Source organism: Schistocerca serialis, chromosome 7 (assembly GCF_023864345.2).
Source record: "Schistocerca serialis cubense isolate TAMUIC-IGC-003099 chromosome 7, iqSchSeri2.2, whole genome shotgun sequence".
In the NCBI taxonomy this organism is placed as follows: domain Eukaryota; kingdom Metazoa; phylum Arthropoda; class Insecta; order Orthoptera; family Acrididae; genus Schistocerca; species Schistocerca serialis.
This window is the reverse complement of record NC_064644.1, coordinates 417,119,802-417,142,991: the sequence shown is the minus strand read 5'-3', so window position 1 is coordinate 417,142,991 and position 23,190 is coordinate 417,119,802. Positions and strand designations below refer to the sequence as shown.

Genomic DNA, 23,190 nt, shown 5'->3' with positions numbered 1-23,190 from the left:
ACTGACAATGCAACACGTTCATTTCATTCTTAAGAACTATAAATTATATCCTGAAGACATAATTTTATCTTTACTGCACCAAAATCTCAATCTCAAGAAAAAAGTGACATACTTTGTCAAATCTCTTTGATGGAATAAAAGCCAACCAAAATTCCACCAAAGTATTATTTCTGTGCACAGCCATTTAAAAACATATAAAGTTTCCTGTCACTTTCTGGAACATTTGTTTTTGTACTAGGCGTTTTTTCCTAAAAGTTGTGAGCCATATTTTCTATGGTGTTTTGGCAGATATTTGCAATTTCATTTTTGCAATGTGTATCGGGAATCAGCTCAAACAAACACTAGTCATAACCTCTTTATGTGATGCTGCTGAAAATCATAATGGTCATCTTCACCCCAGGAACACTTCTCGTCAGTCAAAAACACAACTATCAAATGCCTAGACTTCAACTTCTCTTGTGTCACCTGGCAAAAACTGAATCAAGATATATGTGGGACAGGAGAACAACTACCACACTCTGCAGTTGGAGATGGCAAGACTCTCCAAACTGTGACTGTGGCACAGCCAATGGCCACATAGTGTTCAAAGACTGTCCCTTCCATTCTTTTGCCAGCTTCCTGGAAGAACTACATCAACCAGCTTCTAAAGCAAAAGAGTAGTTGTAAAATCATTAATTTTTTTCTTTCAGTTTATGTAACTAGTTGTTTATTATTTCTTTCTTTGGAATTGTTAATGTGCTTGTGGGTGTCCAAGATCATAAAATGCTAGGTAAATAAATAGCAATAGGTAAATAAATAATTAAGATATTTCAAAGCATTTACAGAGGCGCCCATAGTGACATGTGGAGCTTCTGATACAAAGGACAGTTACCATGAAGCTTATGCTTTTTGAATGTAAAGTATTTATATGACTCTTCTCTTCATATCCTTCTCTCCCTTTTTTTTTAGACAAATCAACAGATACTCTTGAAGGTAAAGCACTGCTAGTACTAACTGGAGACATTATGTCAATACAACATTAATATATGACAACAATGTGTACAAATACTTGGTACTAAACATTGCAAATAGTACTCTCAAAACAATAAAACATTGAACCAGCCTTGGTAACCATGACATTCAAGTCACAGTTCCAGTACATCTAACCAGAGGGCAGATATTTGCCTTTTTCTCATAAAGGATATGAGTCAGTGACTTGTGTATCAAAATAAATGTAATACTTTGTTATAAAAGGGGCAGACTCTGCATAGATTGAATTTCTGTTTTTTCATACAATAGCGTCTATTTACTTATGTATGTCACATTAAACAATGTAACTCCATTCTGCTAATTTAGTGTCTTATCCCCTTTCAAAATAATCAATTTACCTACACATAGAATTGAAACATTATTTAAAACAGCTGAAGAACACTGGTGTGTTTAATAAAGGAGATGGATCCTTTCGAATTGTTATGTTCTTTTTCTCCCAAAATTATTATAATTATCATTGTTATTATTTTCAAATCTTGTGACATTTTTAATACTGCCATTTACAAGACACGCACAATACCTAAAATCTTTGAATAATGACTCAGGGCTTATTCAACTTAACTTTATTGTCTATTTCCTTCTTTTAGTTATTTAGAATCCATTAGTATGATTACTTTGCCGAAAACTGTGCTAATACAGAGAATCAGTAATTTCAGGTATTGTTGTCATTGTTCATACGTAAACACACACACAAACACTAACTTACTGATAAAATAGATGAAAAAGCTACATAAATAACGAAAGCATTCATACAATCAGTGACGAAAATATGTTACATCAGTGATGTAAATATGTTACCAACACTTGCATTCATTTAGTTTCAGTTTTAATTATTGTAAACTTATAAAAGAGATGTGTTAGAAGTCATTTTAAATCAGTCTGTGAAAGGCTACTAAATGTATGAGATCTATGTCCACCAATGCACAGAAATATACTGCAAATGAGTTAGTACACGTTACAAGTCATAAAATGTCTCGAGTTTCTAAATTTATTTTTCATATCCAGATCGTTCTATAATTTACCACTTGCTCTAAATGACTGTTTGGACAGTGAATGTGTAATTATTATGGACAATATCCAACTCCAATTATGCTTACTGCAACATTAGCACTGGTCTGTGAACTCTGTTATTTCCAAATGATAATTACTGTGCAAATCATGTTCATACCTATTTGAATATTGGATCTGAAAAACAGTGTTTTAAGTGTATAATTCTGTGACTTTGTTAAATATTTGTTTACTGCACATGAAATTTTGTGAATACTTATGTTAGTGGTAGGTTACTGCATTTGAACGATCATATTATAGCATGTCAACCGAATGTGGTATGTGGCTATTCATTTATCCGTGCATCATTACAATAGCTAAGACTTGATATGGTCATAAACAGTAATTCATTCAACATCAAAGTGCAATTAGTGTTTGAATTGTAATCTTGGTGTAGACTAAAGCATTGACAATAGCCTAGTTTCGAAAACTAATTTTTCAGCCAGCACAGCAACCATGGGCACACCTGCACTAATAATGGATAAGCTGCATCTGCTGCACCAAAAAAGACCGATATTTTTTAAATAAATAAGAATGGTCAATGTGTCATTTTAATTTTCAAAGTATAGTGCTTGGTAAAAGAATAAACAATAAGTGGGGCCTATGTGCTTCATTGCTGGATCATATGAAACATTAGTTCAGTTGAACAGGATCAAAACATAAAGGACAAAACAGCATATGATCCCAAGTATCATCTGCCAGATGGGCTATAATATGATACATGACACTAATCACACTTACTTTGAATATTAGTGTTTCACATAGAAAATATTTTAAACTGATCATTGTTGTAAAACTTTGTTTGAAATCATTAACTTAGTTGTGTCATAATGCATTTGTTTATCATTACATTCACTCCTCATTGTCTAGTTTCATTATGTAAAAGAATTGTAAACTGTGAAATAACACATGTAGATGCAAAAACACATGTTTCATTGTTTTTCTCTTTCTTTACTGTTCTGTAATGCATGCAACTTTAGATCTAAACCAGCCAGCTGTTCGTTACTATGTTGATAAATACCCTTGTTTCATCACAAGGAAAACTACTACTTACTTATCGAGCCATGTGTCTACAGCATCCATGTTGGGAAACATGAGTTCTTGATCCTTGATGAAAAAGTGACGGAAAGTGATCTCACCAGTGTGTAGACGCACAGCAGGAATGTAACCTAGACTAGGCATCATTGGATACAACACACAGGGCACTTTACGAGTTCGATGTATGACATTTGTGCGAGATGACTTCTGCAACGAAGAAAGAATGGTGCCTCCTACACTTTGCGCTGGTCCTGGATTAGGAGGCATGACAAGTCGGTGCAGCGATATCCGATGTTGCTCAGTTGCTGTGAACGGGCCAAACAACAATTTCTGCGGGGCTTCAAACGTGGCATAAACTCCAAATTTTGGACACGAAAGATCATTAACCAGGACGTATCCTTCCCGTCGTTCTAGCAGAGGCTTACAAAGTGCCACTTTATCCCGCATGGACTTGTAAACCATGTCTAGCATTTCTTCATATTCGACACCACACCTTTTGGATGCCACATACACCATATCATACTTCTTCACAAGAGGTACAGAAAACCAGTGAAATTTGTCAGCTCCTCGAGGCAAAGTGTACAAACCCTGAGTGACACAATACGTTTCTTCATTCACATTTACATCTGCCAGTTCAAATCGCATTTCTGCATCAGTTGATTCTCCTGCCGCCAGCAATTCTAACATCTTTGCTTTGAAGCGAGCTGGCGATATCTTAGAACGAAGTTCAGCAAACGGCCCCCCATCGGGAATTCTGTCACTGGGCACAGAAACTCCAGAACCTGCCCATGCCTCAGGAGACAAATGCTCAGTCTCAGATGGCTGCAAATCTTCTTCAAGTTCTGGGTCTGCCTGAATTCCGGCTTGTTCTCCCTGTGTACCTTTAACACGGTTTGTTATGGTACCGGCAATTTGCCAGCATGAACCATCACACCTCAAGATTGCATATTTGGAATTCTCAATACGACCTGGGATAACAAGATTTTGCACAACAGATGGGAAACCTTGCAGCTTACGCATTTTTTTAAGATTGATAAACTGAGGTGATGGTTGTCTATTAGTTGGTGTGATGATAAGTTTCATTCCAGTATCAAGGACACGCAACCACACAAAAACGTTGTTCATTTCGAAAAGTTGCTTGAGAAAGTTCCAGTTTACCACTTGTATATGACCTTTAGGGAATGTATTCAAGTCTGGAAAACTATTACCCTCACTGATAATTGATGCCCTAGATTCATTGCTGCTGCCTTGGAGAAGACTTATTAGCTTCGAACCTAGCTGCTGTTTCTTCCTAGACTCACTTTTAGAAGGAGACTGTTGTGATGGAGATTGTCGTGGTGGAGACAATTGCGATGGAGATTGTTGCAATGGAGACTGCTGTGCTGGAGACAGTTGAGTTGGAGACTGTTGAGTTAGAGACTGTTGTGTGTCCACTGCATTTGGGAACTGTTCTTTGATCACACTTCCTTGCTGTTGATAAGTAGTAGCACACTCTGCATCCTCACTGGGCTTCTGTCCACAGAATTCTTCTAAGGTGAGGGTAGTGACAGCTGCAATCTGAATTCCAGCTTCTGAACCCTTCTCAGATTTCACAGTGACCTTTCCTACATTGTTCTGGCACTGATTTGGTTCCCGTCGATTTAGACGTATCACACTGCTGCGAAAACGTCTAGAAAGGTAGGTGTGAGAAATGCCTGCTGTCCTTGCTGAATCACGCTGTAGATTATGCACGTGAACTGTGTTGAGAGGAGTTGTGCGCTTCACAGCCACATTGCGTGATTTTGTCTGCTGCTCTGATGCTTGCATGGCCAACTGTCGACGTTGCTCTGCAGACAAAGGAGGGGAACATAGTCTTTTAATAGCAGTGTTTAATTTAATAAGCTCACACAATGGACTGGGAGGGATTCTCCTCTTGATACAATCACAACCATATTCATCATGCTCCATACAGTATGGTCTTTTCTTTATACCTTTCACCTTGTTTATGGACACAAAAGACTGTTCTATTCCATACCTGTAAAATAAATTAGACATTACAATCCTGTAAGATAGACAAATACAAAACTTAATTTCAATAACAATAGGCATTCGGCAAAATAATCACTAAGCATACTAGGAATGTTAGATCCTAAAACAGTATCTGTTTATCGTAAATCATGATGAAACTGTTTAATTAAGGTAGGTCTCCCCTATGATATTAAAGACTACATACAATACATGTTCAAAATCCTGAAGAACTATACTATAGCTTAAAAAATGACACAGTGAACGTTGCAGCCACATTAAAAAATGACAGTGTATTATAGTTTATGTATTATGTGAAAACGGAACACGACTGTAAGAAAAACAACACACACACCACGCATAAAATAAAAAATATGCACGGAGCGGGTGTGATCAGAGGCCAAGATGCGCACGTACGCACTGTTTACAATAAAGCCTGCTTAATATGCTACTGTTGTTTCACACACCACCAGTCAGCCAGTGTCTGCTCAAGTTCGGTGCAGTGTGTATGCATTTCACGTCGTGTTACATATCTATTATTGTTCCTGCCATTTTTTGCCAATATGAGTCATGCTTCTTTAAAACAGAAGAGGATATTTGTTTCTTTGGTGATAGGTGTTTCAGCACTAGTAAGATTGGACAGTGACGAGACTATAAAAGAGGCGGAGGCAGAGTTGAGCATAAATGAAGTAACAGTAGGTGACTAGCAGCGAAGCAGAACCAAACTAGCAAAGTGTATTCAACCACAGTGTCTTGTTTTTCTCCTAAATGACATCAAAATTCACAGATCATAAAACCATGAAAACATCAGATTATGAAAAGACTAATGAAGGTCTTTTGTTGTGATTTACTCAACAGCAAGCTAAAGGAAGTCCAATAAGTGATCTGATGATTCAGAAGAAGATGCTTTTATTTCGAACAGAATTAGAAGCAGGAGAAGAAAGTTCTTCCACTAGCTCTAGCTGGCTGGATGGAAGAGAAGGTATGGGGTGCACCAGCTTGAATTCTGTGATGAAAAGTTATCCGCTGACAGTGGAGCTGCCAAAGTGATACATGAAAAAACAAAAAACTATAGTAAATGAAGAAAATCTGCCACTGGATCAAGTTTATAATTGTAATGAGAGAGGACTCAATTATAGAATGCTTCCAACAAAAATGCTAGCAGCTAGAAATGGAGCTTATGCTATGGTTTATAAGAAATCAAAAGATAGATAACAATTCTAGCTTGCAGCAATGTCTCTTGAGATCATAAATTGCTGAAATTGCCACTTTTGATCAATTGCTAAGTCTGCCAAACCAAGAGCATTCACAAACATACAGTTGTCAGCCTTATCAGTTTTATATAAAAATAAAAAAAGTGCCTGGATGGATATCTCAATTTTTTAGAGATGGCTTTTTGACACATTTGTACCACCCTCCCCCCTCCCCTCCCAAAACAAGGGACTTTAATGAGCAAAAAATTACCACTCAAGGAGTCCTTACTCTATACAATGCAGGAATTCCCTCCAAAGCTATAGACATTTACCCTTTTTTACCTCCAAATACTACTAACCTTGTCCAAGCAACAAACCAAGGAACACTGACACATTTGAGGGAGGGGGGAGGGGGGGAGGGGATGTGTTGCTACCACTTCTGCACTCGACGGTAAATGTGCCCCCAACATAGAAGTTGCCCTGCAAAAATTAAAATGAAGGATGTTGTAAACAGGGTTGCAGAATCTTGGCACTACTTAAAATCAGAAATACTAAAAAAGTGTTTGGAAATTCTCTCAGAAGAACATAATAAAAATGAAAAAAAAGAAAGAAAGAAAAGAAAAAGAAAGCAATAATGACACTCTCCCAGAAGAAAACAAAAACGAACTGTTGTTACATATTGTTTGTCATCTTTCTGGGTCTGAAAATGGAGACCATGAAGTGCAGACGTGGTAGAACCAAGACGATCAGTATGTAGTGATGGAACGACACCATTAAACTTAGCACTGCACTAAATGGAGCAACAGATCGTGGCAACACCAGCTGGCATTATGCTTCTTTGAAGACAATGGGACTACACTACTAAGAACAGATTTTCTTTACAAAAACAGACTATTGATTCTTTTTTCTGACAGTAAAATATGCACAGTACCATCAGTTGTACAGTACTTCAAGTAATATGTATGTGCTGAAAATACAATGTTTGAGTTTTTACTAGAATATTATCTCTATAACAAACTCTAAGTAATGTGTTAACTGATGAAACAACTGTGTTACTGTAATAATACTGTGAACATGAAGTTCTGAATCTATTTTTACATAAAGTTTCTAAAATTGTCCCGCATTATATAATTCGAGTTTTCCCAAATTCAAGCTCTTCTTGGTCCCAATTACCTTCAATTACCAAGGTTTCACTGTAAATCCCAATGTCAGCTGATGGAACAGGAAGCAGCTGCAGTAATAGTGCAATACACAAACCTATTCTCATTTCCCAGACATTCACTCCTAATCCCGCATTCTATGACCATGGACTGCTTAGGATTTGTACCACATACTACTGTTGAAATTGAATTTAACAGCAACAAGGTGCAATTTCATTCCATTCAATATTTCCTTGATGTTACCAGATGTTTTCCTAGACAGATTTTAGTTTGCTGTTGTAGTGCTCATTTAGTGAGATTTTAAGTGTGCCTGCACCACCAATCATTTATCTGTAGGTGATTTTTTGTCTGCTCTCACGGTTTGTCTGATTTTATTTGTTTTCTACATTGTCCTATCTCCCACACGATAAGTCATTTCATTGTATAGGTTGCCAAAAAAGGAATGATGAAGTGCTCTTTCTTAAATTGATAACTGGAATTATTATAATGTAAAATATTTTTCCATATATAGGTATCATACATGCAATTGTATAAAATAAATTATTATCAGTTGTTACCGAGCATGTGTTATTTAAGTATAATACTTCATGGTAATAATTAAAAATATGACTTACCTTTCTTTTAATGCATTGTGAAGCTTCTCAATCACGCCAGACTCCGAATCTGCAGCTGCATCAGGAGCAATTGTTTCAGCATTTGCTGACTTCTTAATCACTGACACTTCTGCAGCTCTGCCTTGTACTGCAGGTTCCAATGTGGTGTTTGCAGTGGAGGATGGAACAGCAGTGGAGTCACAAGCTATTACTTTGATCTCAACATCATTTTGAGGTTCCTGGACAGCTGGCTGTGCAGTTGACTCTCCTTCACTCACAACTTTAGTTATTTCTAAATCTTTGATGCAGATGTTGTTCAGTATCTGTGACCTAATGGGTACAGTACCATTTTTCGTTTTGGTACCAGGCTCTGAATTGTTGGTGATCACTGATTTCTTGGGTGTCCATAGCTGGGGAGGAGGAGGACGACTTGGGGTAGCCACTTTTTCCAATTCTAAAATAGGTGCATTTGAATTCACAAGCTTTGGGTTGCATGGAGCTAATATCCCTCCTTCCTCAACAATGCGAGCCTCAATATCGGTTGGCAACTGAATAATCACTGGCGAATTTGGCAATGGTGCTTTGGCAGAAGTATTCACTTTTTCTGACGGAATTCTATGCGAACGAAGTTTGCCACTCACTGTTCTTTCAATTTTTATCTTGTCTATGGGATATTTCTCTTGAGAAGGCTTTTCTTCTCTCGAGCCAACTACTTTAATTTCTGAAGAATCAGATTTGTAACGTGATTTAGTTCTCTCATCTTCATTTTTTGCAAGTGCTTTAATCTGAGGAACGGTAAGATGAGAAATCAATACAGAGTCCCTATATCTCCCTGGAAGTTTCCTGTCCCTCTTCTTTCTGATATTACCATCTCCACCAACAACAATAACACCTTCATCCCCCTTTATTACTGTCTGGTGAAATTCTCTCTCTTTCTTTGCCAGGTTTCGCCCTACTTCGTTCTGCAGCCTAAGTAACATGTCGGGTGACAAAAGTCTATTGTTTGTGACTTCCTCTTTGTTGAAAGATGTTGCCGAAATGCACTTACAATCAAACATACACGATACTTCTCCACAGTGGCCTCTGGGTAGAGATTTGCAGGTTTTCAGACTTTTGCAAACACAACCTAGTCTGCAAAAATCTTCTTCACATATAGTTTCCTGACCAGCATTCATCTCAATAACATTAACACCTAGTCGCTCCATCTCACGGACCAAATGCACAGTCTTCTTTTTCTTGCTTGCCAGGTTACTTTCAATTTTCTTTTCACAGTTTCGCACAAGTCGAACAGTACGATGAAAACCAGTACAGGTATCACTGTAAGAGGTGTCTGGATCATTATGCACTCGATCTCCATTTTCTTTATTAGCCACATAAGTCAATATATTTCTGACAACTTCACAAACCTCCTGACTTACACTGCTATCACTCTTTACATTGCTGATCTGCAGTGCACTGCCAATGAAGTTCAGCTGTGTCTCTTTACATAATGGTTTGTTTGCTGTTTTTTCTTCTTTTTCTTTTTTCTGAAATTCCTCTATAATTATGCAGTCAGGATCTGGAGATGTGGAGCGATTATTATTCATTGGGAAACGTGTTTTTTCTTTCAAAAGTGTTAGTTTCCTTGGTGATGTTTCAACGGCAGCTTTAGAAATCTTGGTTGCAATTCTGTGTGGTACTAGCTGTTTTAGTTTCTGTTCAGGTTCAGAACAACTAGCCTTCATTTGGTGTCCTAGGCTATTATCTGTCTCCTTCAGTGTCTCTTCAAATATAAACTGAGTCTTTCTTGCTGGTAAAATAATACGCTGTTTTGGTAAATTAACACCATCCCATTTGGCAGGGAGTAGTACAGAAACTGCAAAATTAGCCCAGTTTGCATCTATTTGGTACGTGTCTGATCGAATTTTATTTAACTGTTGTATGACAGGTTCTGGTAATTTTTTACCAATTCCAGCAATGAATGAAAATGAAATATCACAAGTTTCACCAATGTTATTAAGTAATCCAGTTACAGTATTCTTGTTGCAGTTACTTGGTGGTTTTGAAATACATACTTTTTCTGTTTTAACTACATTTTTCAAATTACTACTAGGTTTACCACTGACACCTGTCTCTTTCAGAGAGGATAAGCTATCAGTATGTGAATCCCTTTCAGACTCACTCGTTGTCATTCGGTTGTCCTTCTTATTACGTCTACTGCTTCTGAGATAAGGTACCTTTTTAGTCTTCCTGTGTGGCTGTCGCCTACGAGATTCACCTTCAGAATCACTGTCCACAGAATCTTCATTATAATTTGGAACTTCAGTTGGCCTCAAGCGTCTCAGTCTTCTACGTGGTGGTTCAGCTTCCATTTCATCCAGATCACTTATATCAGCATCATCTATTCCTCTTTCTGTCCTATCTGCCGACCTGTAGAAACTGTGTCCATCAAAAGTACTTCGAGAATCGGAATCGCCAGCATCTAATTTTACTTTACTCTCACTTATCAACTTTTTATCTGCTTTTCTTAATTTCTCTCCGGTAAACTTCCTTTTGTCAGGAACTGACACATTCTTCAAGTGTTTAGACTCCAACTGTTCTGGTACATTATGTCTCTGTTCCACAGCATTTTCTTTGCTTTTGCAAGAGATGGCTTCTTCTGCTGCAAGACTTGGCACTTCAAAACTGATTTTTAATTCAGACTGGGTGATAAGAAAGTTGTCCAAGACATCACTGATAAATGCAGATTTCTCACAATCCTGCGAAATTTCCATGGATGCACCATCAAATGGTCTAAAAACATCATTCTCAGCTGCAGAGTATTGACTGTTGGTTTTTTCTGCAAGATAACAATTGCTTTGTCTTCCACTCTGTAATTCCAGAGATAACTCACTCACTGTATCATTTCCATGCATATTAATTTCTGTAACACTTCTGTCAACAGGAGATTCCTCGAAGTCTAGAGATGTTCCAGAAATACTAAATGTAGGAGTACACATTCTCTTCTGCATGTGTTCATCACATTCAGGTTCATCTAGATTCTTTGGCTGGTCCTTCTGTGATTCTTTCACATCTCCTGTTACAGATTTTACACTACTGCTCCCGTATTTATCCTCCCAGTCAAATGCACTACTGCAACTGCTACTTCGACTAGCATGTGGAGGGTTGTTATTGACAAGAAACTGTTTTGTTCTCCATCCCTTAATCTTGGTAATATCTTTCGTTTTTGTTGGCACAATGGCCTGACTAGCTCCTTGTGATTCATTGTCAGTGTAGCCCTCATACATTACATCCAGGCCTGTGTCGCTCTGAAAGTGGTTTTCATCATTTAAAGTTATGCCTTTAAAATCTAGTTCTATTTTCGTGAATTCCACCATGTCATGCTCAGTTTCAAATGACAGGAACTCGTATCCATCTATTGTATCACGTTCTTCTTTCCCTGTACTAACACACTTTGGAGTTTTAAAAAAATTTTCATCATCATACTCTTCCTCACTCCAAAGGCATTCTAAATCTGAAGAGTGTAGATCAGGGACTTCACTGCTGAAATCTGAATGGAGAGCTTCTTCTAGCACAGTGGGTTCTCCATTACTATGGGCATCATTACTTAACGTGTCCTCAGCTACGGTCTGTTTCGATTCACTGTTGAAACAATGTGCTTTTCCATGTTGCTCCTTTTCTGTGGTATCACATGAAACCTTCATGGCATCATCTTGTGGTTCCTGCAGTTCTGGTTCATTAGGAGCACAAAGTTCTTTTGAGTTCAGTTGTGGCATTTCCATTGCATCCTCTGTATCACGAGACACTGGTGAACATTCTTCAGCAACTGAAGAAAGCTTGTCTTCTGCAGGCAGACTGTCACCAGAAATTGTCCCTTTTAGAGAATCGTGCCGCTGTTGTACATTTTCATCCAAGTCCTCATTGGTAGTTTGTCTGCTCCCAGCTAATACGTTAGAATTATCTGGTGCTGAACTGCATCGAAGTATATACTTATTTGGCAGGTACTTTCTCTTTAGTTTTTGTGAAAATTTTAGATTCTTGAATGCAACATTTTGTACACGTCGTCTCTTTATTGGAATAGGCACGTCACACTGTTGCTTCCTTCGTTTTGTTCGTGTTACTATTACCTCTGGCAGTAGTTCAGGTGGGCTGACATCATCTGTTATTTTGGCTTCATGCCTATCTTTCAAGTAATGTACAAGTTCTGGTGGACTGCTACACATTGTTGTGTCACATTTCACAGTAATTACTATTGTTCAACCAATTCATATAATTAAGTATTCTATCTATAAGTCTACCTTCAATGGGACCTTTCTTCCATGGCATCTAATTACATAATACCATTTCGTACTGCTGAGCTGAAATCATAAGAGAAAAATTTACAATATTTCAATTATTACAGTTAGGAGTGTCATTTGATCTATTTAATATTACAAATGTAATGAAAGTAAGTGATATTAAGCAGCAGTTAGAGGATGTATTTGGTATTTAAACAAGAGATTTGAATGGTTGGCTAATTAAAATGAATACACAAGAATACTGGCAAGAATTTAGAACCGGCTAATTGCACACTACAAACCATGCTCTATAGTCACAAACTAATCTAATCTGCATTTGATTCATAATCAAGGAATTGTTTTCTGTGCACACAATTCAGAAACCATTTTCAAATTACAGATATGACTAGTAACTAAATGCAACAACTGAATTCACTGTAGAAATTATGTTCAGTGCTAAGGGATGTCAAACAGCATCAATGAGTACAGCTCCCAAACTGTGCTGCACATTAGGAAAAATAATGATAATTACACAAAGGAAAGTTACATTCACACCAGCAAGAAAATTGATCTGCTAATTCAAAGCATCAAATCCTGTCACAAAAATAAAATCACCCAATAACCTTCTACGAAGAATTAAGACATCAATAAAATCCTCTATGTGTATACAATATAAACTATTATAATAATCAAAACAGAAGTTAAAAAAAAGAAACAATGTTATCAAAAGGAGAGACTGCTACTCAACATATGGGGGAGGTACTGAGTTGCACACAGACACATCAAAAAGACTGAACTACCCATTTAAACTTTCAGATAGCAGTCTTTTCATTGTGCCGGTCTGCGACCCAGTCTCTCCTATATATGGCGAGCAGCAATCTATCCTTTCTGTATTACTGTTGTTATTCCATCTTGGACTTTCCATTCTTTAAAGTAAGAAAACTACTTTCAGTGAAGTTTTTCATATAGTGTCATGGCACTATAACTTTAAAAGTTGTCTGTACACATGAGTGAATCATGAATCCCTGTTTTAAATTATGTGAAAATTAATAAATGGCAAGCTGTACAACTGTTTCTTTTATAGAAGTATCCGATAGTACTATTGCAATCAATGACTACTTCTGTTATTACTCAAAAATTGGCAACAATAAAAAAATTTAATTGTTACATGGACAATTCAGGACAATATTCAACATTATTTACAAGCAAGCTTTTCTTATTGTTGTACTGAATAACATATTTTATATTAGAATCCATTCCTAGCAAAGGGACACCAAAAAATGGCAATGACTCACAGTGCCACAAACAGCAATAAGCAACATGAAAGACAGCTGTAGTAAAAGTTGCCCATCTCAAAAAGCTGTATATTTTAGAGCCTTCCTTTTTATCCTTTATTTTCGATGAGAAAAATTTATGTGGTTAGTACTTCAATCTTCGGTGCAGTCTTACTGGACCATCTGGTCTGGGATACACAACACTGTCAAATACAAGTCTTGTAAAAGAAATCTGCAAGGGTTTGAACACTTCATGTGCATACCAGACACATATTAGTCACCCCTTAAAGCAGCACACTGGTTGCTACTGAGCATTGTAGATGGTTTAGAATTGGTACTGGCAGTCACATGATCCTCAATCATTGACAAGTCACAGCAGTGAAATTGTGCATAAGTGTCAGTCAGGTGTATTCGGGTCAGTGCAGATATGGTGGGTCAATGTGGAAGCTTGACAGAATGGCAGAAAGGAACTATCAAGTTTGTGCATGCTCACGATCACACCACGAATGATGTCATCAACTTGTTGGTATATCAATAAGATGTGTCCAGCACGTCTACAAGGAACGGTGAAGTACTTGCAGCATGCAGAGTAACAACAGCGGTTGTTAAACAGGTCCTATTTCATAGGGACGGGACACCAGTGTTACACCATCTCAATGATGATTAGTTTCAAACTTGACAACAATAGCTGCTGTCAGTGAATACAGTTACATCTCAACCAATTTCTGAGTGAACATTGTGAAGGGGCTGCAAGCAATGGACATTTGGAGTTGGGTACCTCACAAAAGCAATTTCTTCACAGCAGCACATAAGGCTGTTTGACTTCAATTGGCCAAATGAACAGAGACTGGACAGTACCTGCCTGGACACCTGTAGTGAGGTCTGTTGAGTTGCAATTTTTGCCTTTTTACAAAAGATACGAGGTATGGACTGCACTGCTGGCATTTAACCCATAGTGTGTAATTCAGACCAGAGTTGGTTCTGTGGTGTTTTTGTACCATAGCTCTGGCCCACTAATTCAGGTTACTATGAACATGTATCAGGGTACTTGTTTGTTACAACATTCTGAGTGGTCAATAGCTGCCATTCTTTCAAATCTTCATAAAAAAGTGTGCTGTGAACACCCCCAAGACGAAAAAAGCATGTTCACAGGTCTGCACACACATTTCTGGAGTGACAACATTTATGCACCATATCCTACCTCAACTGGTGCACAAAAAATGTGTGGAACTACTGGGGTGAAATGTAGCTATCAACATCCCCCCCCAATCTGGTAGCTCTACAGAAAGCAATCATCAACGAACAACTTCAGCTGCATAGGACATACCTGAATACACTTTTGGAGTGTCTTCTTTGCTGAACTGAGACCATTACTAAGGCTAGAGATGGTGTTATACAGTACTGGCATGACATCTCCTCATAGTGACTAATTTGTCTAGTGTGCTGCTTTATTGTTTCATTATCAAACAAAATTTATGTAATTTGCTGCTTTGGGTGTCATGTTTTTTCTTTGTTACTGGTGTGTACATAGTTCCGCGTAGTCAGCGCATACACAACTTTCCCACTAGAGCGCGCACTCCTAAGCACAACAGCGCACGCGCAGCGCTCTTCCGTCTCCGCACTACGAGATGGCGCTGCCTTAGAGACGGACGAAATTCTGCTTCCGCTGATCCGCGTATTAATATGTAACGCAGCCAAGGAGACTGCTGCTAACGTAGAACCTTTTCTCCTCGCGGATCACACTTGCACAGTGATACACGAACGCGCGAGGTATTATAACGAGTGTACAGACCTCCGATTAGTCAGTCTGCATTAGTCTGTACGAGTCTGCATTTATCTGCACCTGTCAGTAACAGTCTACATTAGTCTGTGCCAGTCTATAGTCAAGTTTCAGTCTGCGCCTAATAAGATTACCATATTCCTGTACATAGCCATGAAGATAAATTAATAGACACTTTGTCAAGTATCAGAGGTATGTGAGAATAAGATTAACGTACCAAGACCAAAGGAACTTCAGATTGTCAATTGTAAACAGCATCCAGAATCAAGTTACGTAATGTCTATGCTTTTTATTATTTTAATAAATGTGTGTGAAAATTAATCAAGTTCTGTTTAAAGTTGGTCACCGTCAATCTGCTACTCTAAGCATGCAAGTGGCATTTCTATCGTCTGACCTAACAGCAGAAGATAAACACGCCACAATAAGACCACGAGACATATTGCTGACACTCGCCTACTTCGTTAGAGCGACAAATCAAATAATCTGATGGTGTGTGTACCGAAGGTCTTACAGTACGCATACCACAGTTACCTATACAATTACCAAGCAGTCTTCTTCATTTTCTACTTCAACATCTTCAAATCCTCATATGCCTACAAGTGTGTTAATGCCAATGTGGGTATAACTGCTTCCATGATGAATTTTTTACTTTGCAGTGGAGTGTAAGCCTTTGAAAGTTCTTAACAGACTCAGTGTGCTGGATCATGACTCAAACTAGGACAATCCTCTTACTGAATTATCAACACGAGACTCATAGCAATTACTCGCAGCTTCAATTATGCCAGTATTTCTCTCTTATTTCCCCAAAACTTACGCCTATACTGGTACTCCACAAGTCACTATATAACATATGGGACAAGGGAACAATAACTGTCAGTACTTTTTTGTATCAGCCCACATTTCTCTAATTTTAATGTTCCAACCATTACACAATTTACGAGGGCGGTTCAGAAAGTAACCTCCGATTGGTCACAGTGCGGGTTGTGGGGGGAGTAGCAATGCCATCTGTGCGTTCACGCACTCAACAGGTCAGTCGGCATCAAGCCGTGGTCGAGTGAACGTCGTACCTGCGCTAGTTTAGTTTTTGTGGCAGTTTGAAATGTGTGCTGCAATAGAAAACCCCGCCAAATGTGAAGTGCGTGCTGTCATAAGGTTTTTTACAGCCAAAGGATATTCTGCAGCAGCTATTCATCGTGAGCTTTGTGCCGTGTACGGACCAAGAGTTATGAGTGAAGGAGTTGTCCGTGAATGGGTACGTTTATTTAAAAGTGGACGAGAAAACGTTCATGATGAAGAGAGGAGTTGTAGACCATCATTGGTGACTGACGAACTCGTTCAGACAGTTGATGCAAAAGTTCGTGAAAATCGACGTTTCTCAATGTCGGAGTTGTCTACTGGTTTTCCACAGATTTCTAAGACTCTCTTGTACGAGATAGTGACAGCAAGATTGGGTTACCGTAAGTTCTGTGCACGATGGGTGCCCAAAATTCTTACCGACCACCACAAAACTCAAAGAATGGCCTCTGCATTAGACTTTCTGTCACGTTATGAGGACGAAGGAGAACCATTGTTAAACAGAATCGTGACCAGTGACGAAACCTGGATTAAGTACGTGAACCCTGAGACAAAAGAACAATCAAAGATGTGGGCACATTCAAATTCGCCTACCAAACCAAGAAAAGCCTCGCAAGATTTTTCTGCCAGAAAACTGATGGCAATGGTGTTTTGGGATGCCAAAGGGGAGTTGTTGGTTGAATTCATGGAACGTGGTACGACCATTAATCAAGACGTGTACTGTGAAACAATAAACAAGTTACGACGGGCTATACAGAACAAACGCCGTGGTATGCTGACTTCCGGTATCGTTTTTTTTGCACGATAACGCCCGTACTCACTCTGCTCGCAGAACAACGGCCCTTCTTGAGTCCTTCAAGTGGGACGTTATCAACCATCCACCTTACAGCCCAGACCTGGCGCCAAGTGATTATCACCTCTTCATGCATTTGAAGAAATGGCTCGGGTCACAGCGGTTTGATGACGACGAAGAGCTCAAAGATGCGGTCACAGGCTGGCTCCAGGCACAAGCGGGTGATTTTTATGCAGAAGGAATTTCAAAGCTTGTGAAGAGATACGATAAGTGCCTCAATCGCTATGGAGACTAAGTAGAAAAATAGTGCAAAGATGTAGTTGTAAGATGTATATATTAAAATATTTTTATTTAACTTGGTGTAATTTTTTAAATCAACCGGAGGTTACTTTCTGAACGGCCCTCGTATATGCTGAAGGAAGTAAGACATATCCTGGGCACCTGAATGAGAGTTTTGTACATAACCTCTTTAATGTGTAAATAACATCCCCCCCCCCCCCCCTCCCACTCAATGAATCAGTCTGGCACCTGCCTGCACCACTACTAGATTTGTGTGTTCATTCCTGCTTAACTCACTCTGAATAGATACTTGAATGTCGTGTAACTAACTGCTGGTCACTTATCAAAAAATGCGAGATAATTTCATGTCCCTATGCAAAATACTATACATTCATTTGGGTTTAGATGAGATACCAATCTTAGTGGGAATTAGTGAAGTTCGGTGGCAGGAGGAACAAGACTTCTGGTCAGGTGACTACAGGGTTATAAACACAAAATCAAATAGGGGTAATGCAGGAGTAGGTTTAATAATGAATAGGAAAATAGGCATGCGGGTAAGCTACTACAAACAGCATAGTGAACGCATTATTGTGGCCAAGATAGATACGAAGCCCACGCCTACTACAGTAGTACAAGTTTATATGCCAACTAGCTCTGCAGATGACGAAGAAATTGAAGAAATGTATGATGAAATAAAAGAAATTATTCAGATTGTGAAGGGAGACGAAAATTTAATAGTCATGGGTGACTGGAATTCGAGTGTAGGAAATGGGAGAGAAGGAAACATAGTAGGTGAATATGGATTGGGGGACAGAAATGAAAGAGGAAGCCGCCTGGTCGAATTTTGCACAGAGCACAACATAATCATAACTAACACTTGGTTTAAGAATCACGAAAGAAGGTTGTATACATGGAAGAACCCTGGAGATACTAAAGGGTATCAGATAGATTATATAATGGTAAGACAGAGATTTAGGAACCAGGTTTTAAATTGTAAGACATTTCCAGGGGCAGATGTGGACTCTGACCACAATCTATTGGTTATGACCTGTAGATTAAAACCGAAGAAACTGCAAAAAGGTGGGAATTTAAGGAGATGGGACCTGGATAAACTAAAAGAACCAGAGGTTGTACAGAGATTCAGGGAGAGCATAAGGGAGCAATTGACAGGGATGGGGGAAATAAATACAGTAGAAGAAGAATGGGTAGCTTTGAGGGATGAAGTAGTGAAGGCAGCAGAGGATCAAGTAGGTAAAAAGACGAGGGCTAGTAGAAATCCTTGGGTAACAGAAGAAATATTGAATTTACTTGATGAAAGGAGAAAATATAAAAATGCAGTAAGTGAAACAGGTAAAAAGGAATACAAACGTCTCAAAAATGAGATCGACAGGAAGTGCAAAATGGCTAAGCAGGGATGGCTAGAGGACAAATGTAAGGATGTAGAGGCCTATCTCACTAGGGGTAAGATAGATACCGCCTATAGGAAAATTAAAGAGACCTTTGGAGATAAGAGAACGACTTGTATGAATATCAAGAGCTCAGATGGAAACCCAGTTCTAAGCAAAGAAGGGAAAGCACAAAGGTGGAAGGAGTATATAGAGGGTTTATACAAGGGCGATGTACTTGAGGACAATATTATGGAAATGGAAGAGGATGTAGACGAAGATGAAATGGGAGATATGATACTGCGTGAAGAGTTTGACAGAGCACTGAAAGACGTGAGTCGAAACAAGGCCCCCGGAGTAGACAATATTCCATTGGAACTACTGACGGCCGTGGGAGAGCCAGTCCTGACAAAACTCTACCATCTGGTGAGCAAGATGTATGAAACAGGCGAAATACCCTCAGACTTCAAGAAGAATATAATAATTCCAATCCCAAAGAAAGCAGGTGTTGACAGATGTGAAAATTAGCGAACTATCAGCTTAATAAGTCACAGCTGCAAAATACTAACACGAATTCTTTACAGACGAATGGAAAAACTAGTAGAAGCCAACCTCGGGGAAGATCAGTTTGGATTCCGTAGAAACACTGGAACACGTGAGGCAATACTGACCTTACGACTTATCTTAGAAGAAAGATTAAGGAAAGGCAAACCTACGTTTCTAGCATTTGTAGACTTAGAGAAAGCTTTTGACAATGTTGACTGGAATACTCTCTTTCAAATTCTAAAGGTGGCAGGGGTAAAATACAGGGAGCGAAAGGCTATTTACAATTTGTACAGAAACCAGATGGCAGTTATAAGAGTCGAGGGACATGAAAGGGAAGCAGTGGTTGGGAAGGGAGTAAGACAGGGTTGTAGCCTCTCCCCGATGTTGTTCAATCTGTATATTGAGCAAGCAGTAAAGGAAACAAAAGAAAAATTCGGAGTAGGTATTAAAATTCATGGAGAAGAAATAAAACTTTGAGGTTCGCCGATGACATTGTAATTCTGTCAGAGACAGCAAAGGACTTGGAAGAGCAGTTGAATGGAATGGACAGTGTCTTGAAAGGAGGATATAAGATGAACATCAACAAAAGCAAAACAAGGATAATGGAATGTAGTCTAATTAAGTCGGGTGATGCTGAGGGAATTAGATTAGGAAATGGGGCACTTAAAGTAGTAAAGGAGTTTTGCTATTTGGGGAGCAAAATAACTGATGATGGTCGAAGTAGAGAGGATATCAAATGTAGGCTGGCAATGGCAAGGAAAGCGTTTCTGAAGAAGAGAAATTTGTTAACATCCAGTATTGATTTAAGTGTCAGGAAGTCATTTCTGAAAGTATTCGTATGGAGTGTAGCCATGTATGGAAGTGAAACATGGACGATAAATAGTTTGGACAAGAAGAGAATAGAAGCTATCGAAATGTGGTGCTACAGAAGAATGCTGAAGATTAGATGGGTAGATCACGTAACTAATGAGGAAGTATTGAATAGGATTGGGGAGAAGAGAAGTTTGTGGCACAACTTGACCAGAAGAAGGGATCGGTTGGTAGGACATGTTCTGAGGCATCAAGGGATCACCAATTTAGTATTGGAGGGCAGCGTGGAGGGTAAAAATCGTAGAGGGAGACCAAGAGATGAATACACTAAGCAGATTCAGAAGGATGTAGGTTGCAGTAGGTACTGGGAGATGAAAAAGCTTGCACAGGATAGAGTAGCATGGAGAGCTGCATCAAACCAGTCTCAGGACTGAAGACCACAACAACAACAACAACCAATCTTTGCACCTGACCACCTGCAAGTCTCTCTGAAATTTGTAACATGTTTCTAACAATGTCATTACTCTGTACAGAAATGAGTCAACAGCAAATAGCCCCATAAGGTTATAGGTGTTATCTGCCATGTTATTTACACTGACAAGCATAAACATTGAGATTGCAGATTACTGCAGGACTGAATGCCACCTGGTGGCATTGCAGACATGGGTCCTAGTAAGGAAAATACATGAGCAAAGCAAGAGATGAACTGGCAATCATTCTAATGGCAATACAGGTCACAAATGGGGAAATCCACTGACGATTTTGACAAATGACAGGGTTATGTCCATGAGCCTTGGAAACAGCAGAGCTGGTCAGCTGTTCACATGCTACTGTCATGACTATCTACGGAAAGTAGTTAAAGGATGATGAAACACAAGTAAGTGACAAGGTGTTGGACATTTTGTCTCATCACAGAATGTGGAGGCTTTCTCGCTCTGTAAAACAGGACAGGTCTGAATCTGTGGCAGATTTGAGGACAGAGTAAAATGCTGGTGCAGGCACAAGTATTTCAGCACACACCCTCCAGTACACACTGTTTAACACGGGGCTCCCAGCTGGTGACACCTACGAGTTCCCATGTTAACCCAACGACATCATCAATTATAACAGCGGCAAGCATGGCAAGACTGGATTGTACATCAATGGAAATGTGTTGTCTGGTCAGATAAGTCACATTTCTCATTACACCAGGCTCATGATCATGTTCAGATACACCATCCTCCAGGTGAACAGCTGTTCAAAACATGCACCACAACATGAACACAGGACAGCAGTGGCAGTATTACACTATAGGGTCATTTACATGAGCTTCATGGGGTTTGCAGTAGTAATCAAAAGCACCATTGTAGACCACACCAAAGTGTGGTCTACAAGAACATTACTATGGACCACCTGCATCCCTTCATACTTGGTGTCTTGCTGGCAGTGACTGCAACTTTGAGAAGAATAAGTGATGTCTCACAAGGCTAGAATTGTACTACAGTGGTTTGTAATAACTGTCCATCTCTCAAGGCCAAAACTGTACTACAGTGCTTTGAGGGGCATGATGGTGAAATGACAGTGATGTCTAGGACACAAAAATCAACTGATTGGAACCCACTGAATACATATGGAATGCTAGCAGGTGCCCGATTCCCGCCCATAAACCACTAGTCCATTATCTGTGGGAACTGCATGACGTGCGTAGATGTCAGGTACCGTAAAGGCAAGTAAACATGTAAAGGATCTGTTGAACCATGACATGCAGAACTGCTGCTGTACTGTGTTTCTAAGGCCAACCAGCTCATTCTCAAGCAAGTGGTCACAATGACTTGGCTCATCGGTGTATATTCTGTATACTATAAAAAACAAGAACCCTATCAGACGATCTTGAGATGGGCCAGATGTTACAGCGAAGCTCTCCATTAAGACCTCACTTGTACTTTAATAAAGTTGTGATAACTTCTCATCAGCTATACAACTTCTTACTTAGCTTATGATGATATTTTATACTGGTCAGGTGATGTGCTACATTTGCTGCCTACTTTTGCTTTTGTTACATACACAAATGACTAATGCAGTCAGACTGCATACACTTCATTCTCCATTTCTTTGCTCTTTTAATTCTGACACACGCACACAAGAAAGACACCAAAATTTTTCCATATTTTCATTGGATCTTTGCATGTTGTGATGATGTTTCCAGTCTGTCAGAATTGATCGTAAACATTTTGTACCATCCAGTATTTTTAAATTATTGTGTTCAATTCCCCTAACATGTACTGAAGCTTTATTCATTTTACTTTTAGTTACAATTAACGTTCAGGATTTATTTAGTCTCATCAGAGTTTTGGTTTCACATGTAAATTGTATCCAGACTCTCATTAAGAACCGTTGTTGCTCTTGCTTTCTATCCCATTAAGTGTTGTATCTTAGCAGGCAGTGTAATGAACAAGCAGTCCCACAGACACTCTTGGATGCAACGAAGAATGTATTCAAACCACTCCCAATTCAACAGTACTATCTGGTTTAGACTATTTCTCAAGATGTATGGAAGCAAACACAATCTTGCTTGTTATATTGACCAAAGAGCAAATAATTAAGAGAAGATTAAGAGGAGATTATGCTGGTTGCAATACTGATACAAAGATACCTGTGAAGCACCTATTTGATAAGAAATGAAAGACCATACAAGAAACATGATGAGTCTGTAATGAAGACAATGCTTATAAACTTCACAATTTCAGACTCAGCTTAATAAAGCAGGCAGTGATAAAGTTTCATTTTACTCTGTATATTTTCTCATATTTCACTGCTTATCAAGTGCTGTTACTGTAAAAACCTGCCAATTTTGTATGTTCAGACAAATTATAACATCTCTTTATTTTAGATTAATCATAGATCAGCTGGTAACATTTACATAAGAACATTACCCAACCCACTGAATGTC

The 23,190-nt window shown here is 38.8% G+C and overlaps 1 protein-coding gene across 3 annotated transcripts in view; it reads right to left on the bottom strand.

The window, feature by feature from the left end:
- Window positions 1–9,869, bottom strand: part of LOC126412502 (uncharacterized) — a 50,520-nt gene extending 40,651 nt beyond the window's left edge. Inside the window, exons 1-2 of one of the 3 annotated variants that reach the window (XM_050082126.1) lie at window positions 8,086–9,869; window positions 3,131–5,128 (exon numbers count right to left, since the gene is read on the bottom strand). In XM_050082126.1, coding sequence (XP_049938083.1) covers window positions 3,131–5,128; window positions 8,086–9,788 — 3,701 coding nt within the window. In that variant the 5' untranslated portion in view covers window positions 9,789–9,869. The remainder of the gene's footprint in view (window positions 1–3,130; window positions 5,129–8,085) is intronic. The other 2 variants (XM_050082125.1, XM_050082124.1) reach the window with 2 other exon arrangements.
- Between the last annotated feature and the right edge of the window lie 13,321 nt (window positions 9,870–23,190).